Below are 15,122 nucleotides of genomic sequence, written 5' to 3'. Positions count from 1 at the left end.
CAACGCTCACAGGGGGCGGGGCTTCAAGCTGTGACGCGGCACGTTTATATACACTGATGCGCATCCGCGGAACATGTCGGCATCCGAGACAACGACGAAGGTAGCAAACCCTCTGCAACACGAAATTTACATCTGTTTTAACACTTTAAAACGCATTAGCCCACGTATCAAAAACACGCCACTAAAGCTACAGTCTGCCACAGTGCAAAATATCTTTATTTGTCGGTTATAAGAGCTCTTTGTTGCAGCCTCTGCTACAATGCTAGCCATGCTAGCCTGTAACAGTTTTGTGTTGATAGCTAATATTGCTTTAGTTATTGATGTTTTGCTTATTTTCTCAATTCCTTGTTCTTTACCAAACCAAAAACCAATTGTTTTGTGTTGCTTGGTGACATTAGCTGCATTTGTATTGTGTTGTGTATGCTGTAAGCTCAGTTTAAACTGGTTTTTAAAGCTAATGTTCTGAAAACTGATTTTGCACAGCATTGAACTAATGGGGTGGTCTCATCAAAAAGGGGGGTTATGAGCAGCTAAGTTGTGAACCCTTATGTTATATTCTCTCCAAAAGTTACGGACTATTGTTGATTTGAATTGTGCAAAAAGGCATGAATGGGCTGATTGACTGATGGCGGCACTTGACGTAACAACAAAGAAGATCAGCCATTGGTTTAAAGGTTTATTCTGGAAAGGAGAATCAGTCACATATAGATGCACTAAACACTGAATTTTGGTGGTTATAAACTCACCAACAGATGTGACAAAAGGGATGCTGATTCAACTGACTTTTATTGACTCAAAATTACTTGTGTGTCTCTGGTGACTACATTTAGTCTCATGAAACACCACACAGATGCATCTTGAGTGTGTTGTTAATCTTGCAGATTTACACTGGAAAAAGAAATCACAAATCATGTTTTGTACGGTGATATATGGCATTCACTGGTAATGACGCTGAAACTAAAACCTGAATCACTAACTTAGTTTTAAATTTGTTTCCTGGGAGTTGTGTTTTCACTAGCAGCATGTGCAAAATATACTTAACGTACTTGTTAATTACTGGTATGTTAATGTACAACCAGAGAGTTCTGTTGTAGAATCAGTGCACAGCTTCAGTTTGAGATTTATGTTATGTTTTACATAAGGTTGCATTACTTCTTGACAAGCCGCTAACAAAGAAAATAGAGATGCACGACATGCAAAAAAAACACACCAAAAAAGCAAAGTAGATATTTCAATAATTTTGCATTTTATTCTCACCGGGCAAAAATAAAATAAAAATGTAGTAGTTCCCTTACGTCTGGCATATGATTTGTAGGTCGGCATGTATCTGTAGCACCACAGTCCTTAATTTATAGTGTTATGTTGTGACACATTTTACCTTTATCAAAAAATTGCAGCTCTTGCATTTTGGACGTTGCAATTGGCCATATCACAATTTTGGTATTTTGATTAATTGTGCAGCACTAAAACAGGAAAGCCAATATATCTGTCTCTCTCTTACCTGTTATTACACAAAGACACTGCCTGGGGTAGCACAAGTTAGTGAATGCACATTTAAGCCACAGTGTGCCTCGGAAGTGCTTCTGCATTTTACGATTAATTGTCAAAAACACAGCAGTTTTGAAATGTAATGCTACTGTGTGTACATCATTACACAACTCCAACTACCGCTAAGTTATTGGCACATTTTTGTAGCTGCTCTAACTGTAATAATGAGAACTGCAGTGGATTATGAAATCCAGCACTCACAGATTAAGATTTTCTGACATGATATTTTTTGTTTCTCTGCCAGGAGCCTCCTGAAAGAAATGACTCAAAAACACCAGCAGAGTCATTATCTGGACCAAGTCAAGTAAAGGAAGGTATGTCTACTGTAGGTCTGTCCCGAATGCCAGCTTTTGGACATCACAGCTTCATTGATAAATAATAGTGATTAACCAAAGCTTTGGGTGAGGTGGGTGCAGTGGTAAATAAGAGAAAACAACATCAGTCGATGCACCTAAATAAGTTGGTAATTAGCAACTTTGTTAGCCTGCATGTTGCAATAACATAAGCCATAATAGCTGGAACAACAACAGAATACTTTGCAAGAAAGCTAAGCTGTTACGTAGAGTTTTCAGGCGATTTGCCAAGCTTGTTGTAGATTTGTGACATACAGTAGCGTTTCCTTTGGTGTCTTTGGCACTCAACTTTTGGGGGTCATCTTTGCAAATTCTGAAACCATTTCAGACATTTGATGTTTTCGACATCTTGCTAATGGAGCTTTAATCCTATCACATGTGGTTGAACTGTCCCGGTTTCAGTAGTGCTTGACTGCTAGTGACATTCACAGTAAATGATAACCACATCAACAATCAAAGCTTTGAAGCATCTGGGTCATCCCAAGTCTAGAGCGAGATATATACAAATAAGGCTTGGGCAGCATCAATTACAATACCATCTAAAATACAGACGTGCCTCTTTCTGTTAAACCGATACAAAGATGCCATTTTGGGGCGATCTATTGTAGTGCACAGCACGCGCCATCAGAGTACAGTCTCGACTGGTGGAACAGGCAGCGTTTGAATGAAGTGCATTCTACAGTGAGTTAACAAGGAAATGAAGCTAGTCTCAGTTCTGTGAAACAGAGAAACTTAAATTCAGAGGTGTACAGTTATATTTTTGGAACTTAGCAAACTTGTGACTTTTTGTGTGGTTTTGTTAGTTCTACTTGTAAAAAAAAACTCACAGAGAACTCAAAACTTTTCCAGATAATGCAGCCTCCACCGCAGCTGCTGTTGCCAAGAAGACAGAGCCTATGGGTGGTATGTCATCACTGTTGTTATCTCAGCAGCCTGGGAAAGACACGTCTAGAGCTGGAGAGGAGGGAGATAAATGGTCACCTGCCGCCTCCCCAAACAAACCTGCTGCAGGTAAGACTGGAATCCAGTCAGCTTTCATGAGTTAGAGTTAACTCATTTTGATTTGTCTCAAAGCTCTCAGAAAAAATGCTTGCTCGACTTAATGTGACACTAATTTAATAATAAGCTTTTAGAGGATTTATCAAGCACTTCACATTCATTGTTTTTACCTCCCTCTTTCAGGTCACGCAGCAAAGTCCATTTCATCGACGGCCCCCTCTCCGTTGTCATCTCCTTCTACATCTTCAACATTGTCCCCTGGCCGAGCAAAGATGAGTGTTTCCGGACCTGGCAGTAGTAAATCCGTCCTGGCACCTGCTCCTTCCTCCTCCTCTTCTTCCTCTTCCTCCTCTTCCTCTTCTTCGTCCTCTGCCACAGCTTCCTCATCTCCGTCTGTCTCCCCTGGCCCACCCAAGATTCATCGGGCCCGCAAGACCATGAACAGGCCTCCACCAGGGCAGGTGAGCCTGTCTAGCAAATAGTTAGCGTCAAATGTGTACCAGCATCTGGTACTACACATTGCATCACCCAGTATCTTTTGATTCTTGATCTGACACTCTTGAAAATGTGTTTGCTGCAACCTTATCATGACCAGTTGAGTCACTGTCTGTTTTTGATTCACAGATGAGCCATGTTGAGCGACCTGTTGCGTCAGTGACACCCTCAGGATCCTCAGACTCTGAGACTGGTGAGAATGTTTACCAGTGTAAAATAATCTAATCCCTATGAATAAATATTTGTCAGTTAGTGTCTTCTGTAAGGAAGACTCATTGTCTTGGTTTATGCTCATGTTTCTGATAGTCGCAAAAAGGAGAAAACTGGGTCATTCATCTAACGGCACACCAGAGAAGTCTGAGAACGTTCCAGAAAATGCTCAAACTATGGTAAAGTTATGTTTTTACCGGTATGAAATGTACACATCACATCAAGGTAAGGTTTAAGTTCTTAATGTTGTGTCTTTTCTGATTTCTTTTAAAACTCAGGAAGAAACATTATCCCATAAAAAGACTGCGCCAGAGAAGAGCAACAGTGGTGTGAGGAAGTCGGAGGAGGAGGTAGCAGAGAAAAGTGAGATTTCAAGTCCGTCCACGCGAGATTCAGAAAAGGTGTGAGACTTAGTTTTAATTATTGTCCACTAAAAATGCTCCCTCATTGTCCACAAATGCACATATTATTGAGGATAATGTTGCAGCATGTGTGTGTGTGCTACATTATTTTTATGAAACAAACAGAATGGTCATAGTTTTTCTTCTGCTGAATTCCTTTTTATAGTTTGAAGATGCAGAATTAAGGCAGCACACTAAAGACACAGAGGGGTCAGTGGACATGTCAGATCATGTGAGTGATTCTATTTTATCAGCTTGATAATTACTTTCTTATCTAGTCATAGCTGCATAATTTCTTAATTTGTCTTACAACCATCTTTAGCTCAAAGCATAAACTTGTAGTTGGGTCATATTTACATACATGGAGGATAAAGATTGTGCTGACACATGACTAAGAAGACTGTTTGCTAAAACTTGCTATGTCACACGTCATATTTTTATATTCAGACAGAATTTCTCTCTTGCAGGGTTCAGAGTCTGAGACACCGAGAGCTGTCAAGAGTAGAAATGAAAGCGAGGAGTCTTCATGGCCGCCTTCAGACCAGGACAGAGAGAGAAACACAGCTGATGTGGTGGAGACAGTGGGAGGTGAGTGACATTACCTGTGGATTTTCTAAAAAAAGAAAAAACACAGTACAGTACATTGTAAAATGCATTGTGCAAGTGTTTCACCTTTACTGTTAGCCACCCAAATTGTCATTGGTGCAGCCAGTTGTGGCCACACAAGCTGAATGGAGATCACCTGTGTCTAATCAAGGTGTGAGAAGTGACAGAGTTTAAATCCTCATATATCCGGAAACTCCAACCAAAAATCAACACCATGAAGACAAAGAAGGCAAAGAATATTGTAGCAGTGTTAGGACAATCATTAAAAAAAATAAAAAATCTCATACGACATAGGAGCAGACTGTCGTCAATAACTGGATGTGAGTGCCAAAAAAGCACTTGTGAGGGAGGCTACAATAAAGTCTGGGGGGACTCTGGAGGGATAAAGAGTTTAAGAACTTGTGGAAGTACTGTAAAATTGTTGTTCACTCACATTCTGTGTAAAAAAGATGTGCAAACTGGATACAGACCTGTCCACAACCACTCAAGTCTGTAAATGCTGCCAAAGATACCTCTAATGTTAATTTGAGGGGAGTGAATACAGTTTTTTCACTTCAAATACTTGATTCAGTGTTAAAAGGTTCCTGCATGTACATCTTATAGTTTGTCGTTTGGCTTGTTCTCAGCAGGAAGGTCCAATGAATACACGGAGGTTCCCCTGGGCGCTCTGGACATCGCTGCTGCAGACAGTCTGACACTTTCTCCTCATCATGGTAGGTTTATGATACATATATGTCATTTGCAATCGGAGTTAGTTGAAAATCGTTTTCTTTGTAGTCATGGTAGCATGAAACAAAGCCACAGTTTCCCTAAGAAGCAGACATTTTGGGACAAAAAAATAAACATAATTTTTCTGTCAAACAATAAATTGACTAATCATTTCAGTTGTAATATAAATACACATTTAGTATTAAAAACTATAAGAAGTTTATCTCCTTCAGTGTTAAAGGACAGTTATTGTAAAACCATAAAATAACATAAATGATCAAATGTCTCCTCCCCCTGTACAGAAGGAAGCGATGCAGGAGACACAGAGCGGCTGGAGGAGCTTCCTCTGTGCAGCTGCAGGATGGAGGCTCCTCGAGTCGACAGCACCAGCCAGCGTATCAGCAGACAGTGTATGGCCACTGAGAGCATCAATGGAGAGGTTGGTCTTTGTAGATGTGGAGAGCAGCCTCTGTTGGTCTGTGGTAGATTATAAAACTCACAAATAACTTGCCTTCAAGCCACACCTCTGACTGTGTAATCTCATCTCTCTTGCTCTGTCTGTCAGCTGAGGGCCTGTACCAATCGGACCATTAAAGGAGAGACCATGCGGCCGTCGAGTCGAGTGCCCCTCATGGTGCTTTGTGACGTCCATCGCTCGCACATGGTCAAACACCACTGCTGTCCTGGGTGTGGATACTTCTGCATAGCGGTAAAGGGATTAAACCGCCTACTGTCATAATTACAAATACAAATAGCATATTTAACGTTCATATCCTACTTTATTCTTCTCCCCTTTCTCTTCTTTAATGTCCTACTTTCTTTCACTGTTTCACCTTCTTGATATCCTATTTTTGTCTTCTTTCTCCTCCTAAATATCTCACTTTCTTTTCCTCTTCGATATGCTTCTTTCCTCCTTTCTTTTTCCTTGATATCCTGCTTTCCTTTCCTGGTTCTCCTCCTCTATATTTTACTTTCTTCTCTTCGATCACCTGCTTTCTTCTCTGCTTCTCTTCCTAATATCCTACCATCTTCTTCCTTTTCAGGGCACGTTTCTCGAATGCTGCCCAGACCAGCGCATTGCTCACCGTTTCCACCGGGGTTGTGTGACAGTGCTTGGCGGCGGACGCAGTAGATCAAACGGCGGTGGCATGCTTTTCTGTCCCCACTGCGGCGAAGATGCCTCCGAGGCCCAGGAGGTCACGATCCCCTCCTTCAGCTCGGCCACGGCCTCCGCAACCACTGTCGTCACCATGTCAGCCTCCTCTACCACCACTCCGTCTCTGCCGCCGTCTGCCCCTACGGCGCCCTCCCTCACAGCCTCAACAGGAGGGATGAAGGACGGGAAGATGCCTGAAAGGCCTGTCAGGTAAGACTGGATAATTTGAGAAAAATATTGGCTGCATTAGACTATAGATAAACTTACATTCTTGCTCTCCTTCACCGCCTCCTCCAGCGCCCGGATGCGTAGCCATGGCTTGATAACACTGGCAGTGGAGCAGCAGCAGCAGCAGCCCCAGCCCCCACAGACTGTCGCCAACGTCCCCCCAGCTGAAGAGGGGGTGGACAGTGTGGGACCTTCTCTCTGTATGCCAAATGGGAAACCCATCAGTCCCAGTGCACTTCCACCTGGGCCCAGCAGGGCGGCGCTGCAGAAGGCCATTCTTACACAGGACACTGAGAGGTTGGAGTTTAGATTTGACTTTTTTAGTCACAGTAAGTTTAAGGATTGAACAGTGCACTAGATAACAGAGGTGTCGACTTGAGTCACATGGCTTGGGCTTGAGTTTGACTCAAGTCATAAATTTTTCTGTTAGCTGTGTAGAAATTCGCTGTATTTGAAAACATTAGATCTGCAGCAGCGGACACTTAACAAATAAATCTAAATCTAAAATCTGCTTTCAGAACAGTTTATTGCAAACACACAGCCACAGGTAATTACAGGTTGCACTGAAATTCTCCAGGCAAAACAAAATATATTTCCAGTTTTGTCTGCTTGTGCTGTTCCAGGGGAAATCATGTAGCTTTCAGTAGACGTGACGACGTCAGACAAGTTCAGACTGAATTGGTGATTGTTCTTTTTGATTTTTCCAGGAGGAAGAAACTGAGGTTCCACCCCCGCCAGCTTTACCCTGCTGCCAAGCAAGGAGAGGTGCAGAGAGTACTGCTCATGCTGAGTGAGTGGGCTCACATTTTCCATTCCGAGTGTTATCAGTGTAAACATTTTTGAAATGTGGAGCATTTGGGCGTTTTGTCTTGGCTGTTTATCCCAAAATAAGATCATTCTGAGATTGTAAAAGTGTGTTTGCTTGTTTGTTTGTGTGTCTGTGTCACAGTGGAGGGCATAGATCCAACATACCAGCCAGACTCTCAGAACAGGCGCTCTGCTCTCCATGCCGCAGCTCAGAGAGGTCTGATGGAAATCTGCTACATACTCATACAGGTGAAAAATTGAGTCCAGTATGAGAATCTGTCTTGTTGGTTTCTTTTCTTTGATTAGTACACATGCTGTTAAGTGGGTGTTATCAAGACTTATAAGAAAAATTGATACTGTTTCCCAAAGTGCCCAAAAAGCTGTTATTGCTGGTCCAGATTTATTTTGGGGCGTTTGCCTTAAATTGATAGGACAGGTAAGTGTGAAGGGGGGAGAGAGAGAGGGAACGACATGCAGCAAAGGGCCACAGGCTGGAGTCGAACCCGGGCCGCTGCACGGGGTGCCTGCTCTACCCGCTAAGCCACTGACGCCCCGCTGGTCCATTTTTAAAATAATGTGAATTATTTAAAGCAAAATACAACTTAAAACAAAGCACTTTTTATTCTATGTATTTATTTAGTCTTTCCTGGTCTTATATTAAGTGTCTTACATTAAGGATTTTATTTGACTGTATACTGACAGGCTGGCGCTCAAGTGGATGCCCAGGACAAAGACCTGAGGACTCCTCTGTTGGAAGCAATCATCAACAATCACATTGAGGTGGCCCATTACCTCGTCCAGAACGGTGCCTGTGTCTATCATACTGTGAGTGTCTGATAGTGGCTGAAATTAAAAACAAAAAGATGAGAGGTTTCAGGGGTTTGGTTGATATGAATTTCAGTCCTTGTTTGTTTTTAGGAGGAGGATGGGTATACTGGACTTCACCACGCAGCCAAGCTGGGAAACCTGGAGATTGTCAACTTGCTTCTGGAAACGGGGCAGGTTGATGTGAACGCACAGGTAAAAATAGAGCCAGAATGTCAATGCCTAGTTGCATAAAACCACTTAGACTAAGGTTGCCCTCAATTTTTTTATGTAAGGATGCCTTAGAAAAAATAGTTGCATAAAATCCCCTTAAAGATTTACTTAGGATGTTGTATAAAATAAAAACCTTTTAGTCTTTAAGTGTTTGCCATTAGTAATTGAGTATTCCTTAAGTAGCTATAGCTAGAGGGTCCTAAGTAACCATTTCCCTTAGAAAGCTTTGAGGTCTTTTTAAAGTTCAGTAATCTGTGGAACATAAGACTATTGCTGTTTCTATGGTTATTAAAGAGGAGGAGGAGATACCAAGATCCATTTTCCAGGACAGGGAAAACCCACTGGACAATAAAAGTGATGCACAACTTGTTAGCAAGTATACATCGTCAGTCTGTCTTCAAAGTCTCTACAAACTTTAACCTGACCTTAAATGCCAAACTGCTACTTTATATTACTGATATTAATGAGGCCTGAACAATTAGAAAAATGTGTAAACTGTGTCGGTGTCAGTATTTTAAAATCATCAAAAAACCTTAAGTCTGTGATAAATGTCAGTTTGTGCATTACATCCATCTCACTGGAGGTGACTGATTAAAGTGCCAGTGCCTATCTCTGATTCTTCCTGTTGGTCTGTTTCAGGACAGCGGCGGCTGGACCCCAATCATTTGGGCTGCAGAGCACAAGCATGTAGCGGTGATCAAAGCGCTGCTTAACAGGGGGGCTGATGTCACCATTAATGATAAGGTAAGTGTCTACTAGCTAACACTGAGGTTACATAAAAAATGTGTCTCTGCTAAATTTGTAGCAGCTCCTCTGAATATGCCTGCTTTCCACGACTTCCCTCAGCTTTATTGTCTTGTACCAAGTGTTGACAGAGACGAAATGGATGTAGTTGTATGAAAATATTTCAGGTTAATACTTTAAACAGTCCTTTCCCTCCCTTCAGGAGCTGAACGTGTGTCTCCACTGGGCAGCGTATGCAGGTAATGTAGACATCGCAGAGCTCGTGTTGAACTCTGGCTGTTCGCTCAGCTCGGTTAACATGCACGGAGACACCCCGCTCCACATCGCCGCCAGAGAGGGTTACTTGGAATGTGTTACGTGAGTCATTGTCAATTATGAGCTTTATTTAGTGTACGACTCACATGTATGCCTTGCTTTAACTCGCAAATATTTACATTTCTCCTCCTGCAGGTTGTTCCTGTCCAGAGGTGCAGACATTGACATCATGAACAGGGAAGGAGACACGCCTCTTAGCCTCGCGCGGGCTGACACGCCGGTGTGGGTGGCACTCCAGATCAACAGGAAACTGAGAAGGGGAATAACCAATCGTATGCTTCGGACTGAGAGAATCATCTGCAGGTAGGTGTAGTGTTATCTTAATGATGGTTTAAAGGAGCTGTCTTATAGGGAACCATGAGTCCAAAAATGCAAACTCATTTCCAGGTTTTAGGGCTCATTCCTGGGGCACTCTGTATCATATACAGGAGTCTTTAACCTAATATTTCTCCTTATGATTGTTTGCTGTTTTTCTTCTTGATTTCACACCTTCCTTTTTGTTCCAGCGACATTGCGCAGGGCTATGAGAACGTACCGATCCCCTGTGTGAACGCAGTAGACGACGAGGGCTGTCCTTCAGACTACAAATATGTTTCAGAAAACTGTGAAACATCAGCAATGAACATAGACCGCAACATTACACACTTACAGGTAGAATATTGACCAGGCTGTTGCTTAAACTCATTATTCTCTCTGTTTCACACACAATTATTTCATCTGCAATGAAAACTGCATCTCATGCTGTTTGAATTATCTTTACTTCAGCACTGCAGCTGCACTGATGACTGCTCTTCTAGTAACTGCCTCTGTGGACAGCTCAGTATCCGCTGCTGGTATGACAAGGTAAATACAAGTGTTGTTTTGCAGCCACGTCATCAAAGTGATCTGCTCAAAAACCTGCAGGATTTAATCAAAAGCCTTTAAAGTTTTCCCACGAGATCAATAACGATTTCCGTAATCTGCAACTATTAGCAGAAACTTTAATGAGGTTTGGTTTGAGGATTCATTGGTTACAGGAGAAACTAAAAGAGTGAAAATAATCTCAACCTGTTGTATAATTTTTTTCTAGGACCAGCGGCTGCTCCAGGAATTCAACAAAATTGAGCCTCCTCTCATATTTGAATGCAACATGGCATGTTCCTGTTACCGAACATGCAAGAACAGGGTGGTGCAGGCTGGCATCAAGTGAGAACTTTAAGTTTAACTCCCTTAACATTTATCAAGTAGTTATTAGTAATGATCACTGATGAGCAAACCTATCACTTAAATTTAATTGCTTTGTGAAGTTATTAGCTGGCAGGAAAAAGCTGTCGGGGTGTTAAACCCTCATCATTTTCATTTTGTCCCTCAGAGTTCGTCTTCAGCTCTACAGGACAGAGAAGATGGGCTGGGGAGTTCGAGCTCTGCAGGATATTCCCCAGGGGAGCTTCATCTGCGAGTAAGAGCGGACTGTCCACTCAGCACACAACAGATTGTTTTTTATTTTAAAAGTCAGAGGTTAGACATTAAGCTTCATTTCTCTGTGCACACAGATATGTCGGGGAGCTCATCTCTGACGCAGAGGCAGATGTTAGAGAAGATGACTCCTACCTGTTTGACCTGGACAACAAGGTGAACCTTTTTAAAATGTGTTTTTGGTTTCTGCCGTATAAAAAATGCAGAAAAGAGACACCTATGACAGACAACATGGAAAAGAGCATTTGGCAGATTTCTTGTCTTACCATCGAATCGCAATACTTCTCTAACAATGTTTTTCTCTTGTGTCTTCTGTAAAGGACGGAGAGGTGTATTGTATAGACGCCCGATACTATGGCAACATCAGCCGATTCATCAACCACCTGTGCGACCCAAACCTCATCCCCGTACGTGTGTTCATGCTGCACCAGGACCTGAGATTCCCCCGCATTGCCTTCTTCAGCTCCAGAGACATTCTCAGCGGACAAGAGCTGGGGTGAGAAGCTGAGACGTTTCTGATTACCTGCTCAGAGCCTTTTCCTTTACTTACCTCCTTTATTTAACTTGGCTGGTCTTGTCTGTTTCATTAGATTCGACTATGGAGACCGCTTCTGGGACATTAAGAGCAAGTACTTCACCTGTCAGTGTGGATCAGAGAAATGCAAACACTCAGCCGAGGCCATCGCCTTGGAGCAGAGCCGACTGGCTCGACTGGAGGCTTGTCCAGAATCGGGAGCAGACTGCGGGATGACGATGCTGGGAAACTCTTAAAACACTTAACCATGGGGCCTTTGGATTAACATCATTGATTTCAATGGAAAGACACCTTGAGGGTTTTATCATGTTTAAGATTCTGATTTTGATGCATGGTGCTGTTTTTTCTACTTGAAATACCCTTTTTTTTTTCTCCCAGACTGGCCACCTTAAAGCTGATCATTTCCCCCTCTGGTAGAGGGCATGGGCCTTAACATACTTTTTAACTGTGTGGGCATAAAACACAACAACCTGGGTTTCTGTACATATGGTATGTTTACTGTACATCACTATGTTTGTTTGCCTTGACACATGAAGTGAGTCTGCCATCATGTTACTGTCATACATATGTATTTTTTTCTGTTGTGCCAAATTAAATAACGCAATGCATTTTTGATACAGTACAGTAATGGGTCAACCCTTAGCCCATCCTGGACTCAATAAGGACCTGAGGGACAGTGTTGTGTTTTAATGATTGTTAGCTTTATTTTCTTTATTTTTATACGCGCTGTTTTCTTTATCAGATTTAGTGTAATAAATTAGTCCATGAGATGATCTTTGGGCTCTCTTATTAAGTGTGTCATTCTCGTTTTAAAGCTGTGCTCACTGGTTTACAGTATCACAAGTAACCCCATAATCCTGCCCTTTCTCCTATGTCATTTTTATATAAAGAATGTAGGTTGTCAAGTTTTCAAAGAGAGGTGAGCTGTCATTAAGACTGTTGTAAGATAGTGTATTATTGTGTTATTATCAGCAGGGGGCATTTACAAGCCACAATGTGACACCAGAGAGAGATGTGAAAGGAAGATGTCCCACTCTGCCAATAATTCTGTGTCCACAAGTCTCTTTGAATTGCAGACAGGGACTTCTAGTTCACTGAAAAAAGAGTTCCGGTCATAAATAGCTTTTTCTCACATATACATATATCAAGCCTAATGATCACACTTATTTTTTTCATCAAATGAGGAGCTACTTTCAGGAAGTCTTTAAATCATGAGACACTTTTACCACACACTGTTCATCATAGACATATTCGTTACTAAATTTAGGTAACTTGATTAAGCACAAGTAATTTACATGCAAGAGCAAGATAAGCTGAGATAATAAAGGTGGATTTTAACACAGAGCCTCACTATAGGTAAGGACATTAAGATCATAATGGCAGTGTCCCCTTAAAGCACCAATCATTTCACTTTATATTGTGCTTTAATGATGCATACCATTTTATTAAGGCACTTGTAAATCATCAGATTACCACAAACACTACACAGTGAAAGTGGAATCTCTGGGACCCCTGAGAGACATGGGCAGCTGTGAAAGAAGTATTTAGACCTTTGATGTCAGTGAAACGGCTTTGGGGGACATTGAACACCTAATCTGCATTTTTGTGATTTTTTTTTACACACCAATTTGTTTTTTTCTACATCAATTCATGGTGGAAATGTCTTTAATTTTTGTCAAAGTTTAAGTTTCTTCTACTTTCATGGTTTTATTGGTGTGGACAAATGCACATGTTCTAAATATTAAGAGGGACTTGCTCCCTGCATCCCCCCGAAATGTATGCCTATGCATATTATACTGATGGATAATAATTACTGAGGCATTAAGGTATATATTACTTAAATTTTTTAAAATGTATGTACTTTATTAAATCAGAAAGTCAAGTGAGACCTAAGTAAAAAAAAAAAAATACAATAAAACTGATGATGATAATGAAGATGACGTAGAAATATAGTAATGAAATGGCAACAATAAAATATACATTCTAAAACATCCTTGGTGTAGACAGGCTTTGAAAAGGAATGAAATACAAGCATGTTATATAGAAATGTATGTAGATGTGTAAAAAAAAAAAAAAAAAGCATGACAAATTATAAATTGCATTCTAAAAGATCCTTGGCATAGTAGTCCAGTCAACCTAGGAGAAATTGCATAGTAATGTTTCAGTTTTTATTGGTCCTAATACCCTCCTGCATCATACATTAAAAGTAAACCTTCATGCATTTAATGGAACATTATTAATTCAAGGTCACAAACAAAGTTTCAACATTTTGCAGTTCTGGGTGAAATTATGTTAATATTGGAGGGTCTATGTACACCTATACAACATATTTAGTGTCTTTTTGGGGTCAGTCTTTTAAATAAAGCACTTTTTAAAGATGATATTCTGATTTATTGTACCTGTATTCTGACGAGTGGTCAACAGGTGGTAATTTGTTGTGAGTTTGAGAGCGATGTAGGGGATTGTAGTGCAGGGGAGGTGAAGGGTTGGGCTGACATGGAAATACAGTGTGTGAGCTGACTGGTTCTATTAGCAACTTTTCTTTAAATTTAGATAAATTGCAAAAACTATATGGAACGGCGTGCCTCAGGGTGATGTAACCAGAAAAAGACATCCTGTACAACTTAGATAGGAAAGGTAACACATATGGTGCACTAGTGGAAACTTACATTGGTTATGGTCGAAAACATCATGTGAAATTGGTGGTGATGGTGTTTTATGGGTCCAGTCCATGGGCCCGGGTCATACTTTTCACTAATTGGTACCACCCAAAGTGGCAGATTCTAGTTTGGTATTATCAAAAACTCAAGCTGCTTCAAGTCTGGTCTCATTTAAGGTCTCAGTCTGAGTGCTGATATGCATCATTGTTGTTACATGCTGAAAACTGAATGATAATAATATGCTTTAATTTTACTGACTTTGTTTGCATTCAAAAAGATCATTTTGGGGTACGCATACCCCTAAGTGCATATTTACATTCAGAAAAGATCATATCTGATGGTAATATGTGAAAGAACATCCTAAAAAAACTAATGTTTAGACGTATATTATATGAAAGTATCATATTCAGAAGCAGACATATGCACCTTGAGCCACTAAATATGTAATGGTATACTTTCAATATGTTGAGAGATCACAAAAAACTTGAATGATTACTTCTCCCTGGGTCAAACGACAGACTGACTGGACTATGGGTATAAAATGGAATACAAATACAAGCATATTATGTAAAACAGGCAACCTCAAATCAGTAGAGCATCTAACCAAATGTTGCAGCTGGTCAAGGTGGACCTAATTTGAATATGCTGCTGGGTAATGAAGTCTACTAAAAGTGTAAAATACATATAGTGGAGTAAAAAGTACAATATTTACCTTCAATATTTAGCTAAGTAGAAGTATAAAGCAGCATAAAATGGAAACAAACCTCAAAACTGTACTTATAACCACTACTATTAACCCGCCTTGCCCACAGGGACATTTTTACTCTTTGCAAGGTAGTAGTTCAGTTTAATTTAATCAGATTA

General features: G+C 40.9%; 1 protein-coding gene across 3 annotated transcripts; it reads left to right on the top strand.

The window, feature by feature from the left end:
- The first annotated feature begins 17 nt into the window (after window positions 1-17).
- ehmt2 (euchromatic histone-lysine N-methyltransferase 2) lies at window positions 18-13,406 on the top strand. 3 transcript variants are annotated; one of them, XM_049601524.1, is made up of 28 exons: window positions 18-100; window positions 1,793-1,862; window positions 2,751-2,912; window positions 3,084-3,361; window positions 3,525-3,588; window positions 3,702-3,784; window positions 3,884-4,006; window positions 4,173-4,238; window positions 4,474-4,594; window positions 5,242-5,325; window positions 5,623-5,759; window positions 5,886-6,029; window positions 6,364-6,686; window positions 6,774-7,001; window positions 7,412-7,494; window positions 7,654-7,760; window positions 8,214-8,336; window positions 8,430-8,531; window positions 9,189-9,293; window positions 9,478-9,650; window positions 9,744-9,911; window positions 10,115-10,259; window positions 10,374-10,451; window positions 10,678-10,793; window positions 10,960-11,046; window positions 11,141-11,219; window positions 11,384-11,559; window positions 11,654-13,406. In XM_049601524.1, exons 1-28 carry the CDS (start codon window positions 74-76, stop codon window positions 11,832-11,834), a joined length of 3,633 nt encoding a protein of 1,210 aa, XP_049457481.1. In that variant the 5' UTR covers window positions 18-73; the 3' UTR covers window positions 11,835-13,406. The 3 variants fall into 3 exon arrangements, with proteins under 3 accessions (XP_049457481.1, XP_049457480.1, XP_049457482.1); XM_049601523.1 differs by having other exon boundaries at window positions 5,239-5,325; XM_049601525.1 differs by having other exon boundaries at window positions 5,239-5,325; window positions 9,496-9,650; window positions 11,654-13,405.
- The last annotated feature ends 1,716 nt before the right edge of the window (window positions 13,407-15,122 follow it).

The sequence above is a fragment of the Epinephelus fuscoguttatus genome, linkage group LG17 (assembly GCF_011397635.1).
Source record: "Epinephelus fuscoguttatus linkage group LG17, E.fuscoguttatus.final_Chr_v1".
NCBI lineage: Eukaryota > Metazoa > Chordata > Actinopteri > Perciformes > Serranidae > Epinephelus > Epinephelus fuscoguttatus.
The sequence above is the reverse complement of the archived record's forward strand: the minus strand, read 5'-3'. Positions and strand labels throughout refer to the sequence as shown.

Bases quoted from the DNA above. Each gene is read 5' to 3' on its own strand.
- ehmt2 (XM_049601523.1), top strand. From the start codon at position 74: ATGTCGGCATCCGAGACAACGACGAAG. The intron at 5,326-5,622 runs GTAGGTTTATGA...CCCCCTGTACAG, and splicing joins GACACTTTCTCCTCATCATG to AAGGAAGCGATGCAGGAGAC. The intron at 10,794-10,959 runs GTGAGAACTTTA...TTTGTCCCTCAG, and splicing joins GTGGTGCAGGCTGGCATCAA to AGTTCGTCTTCAGCTCTACA.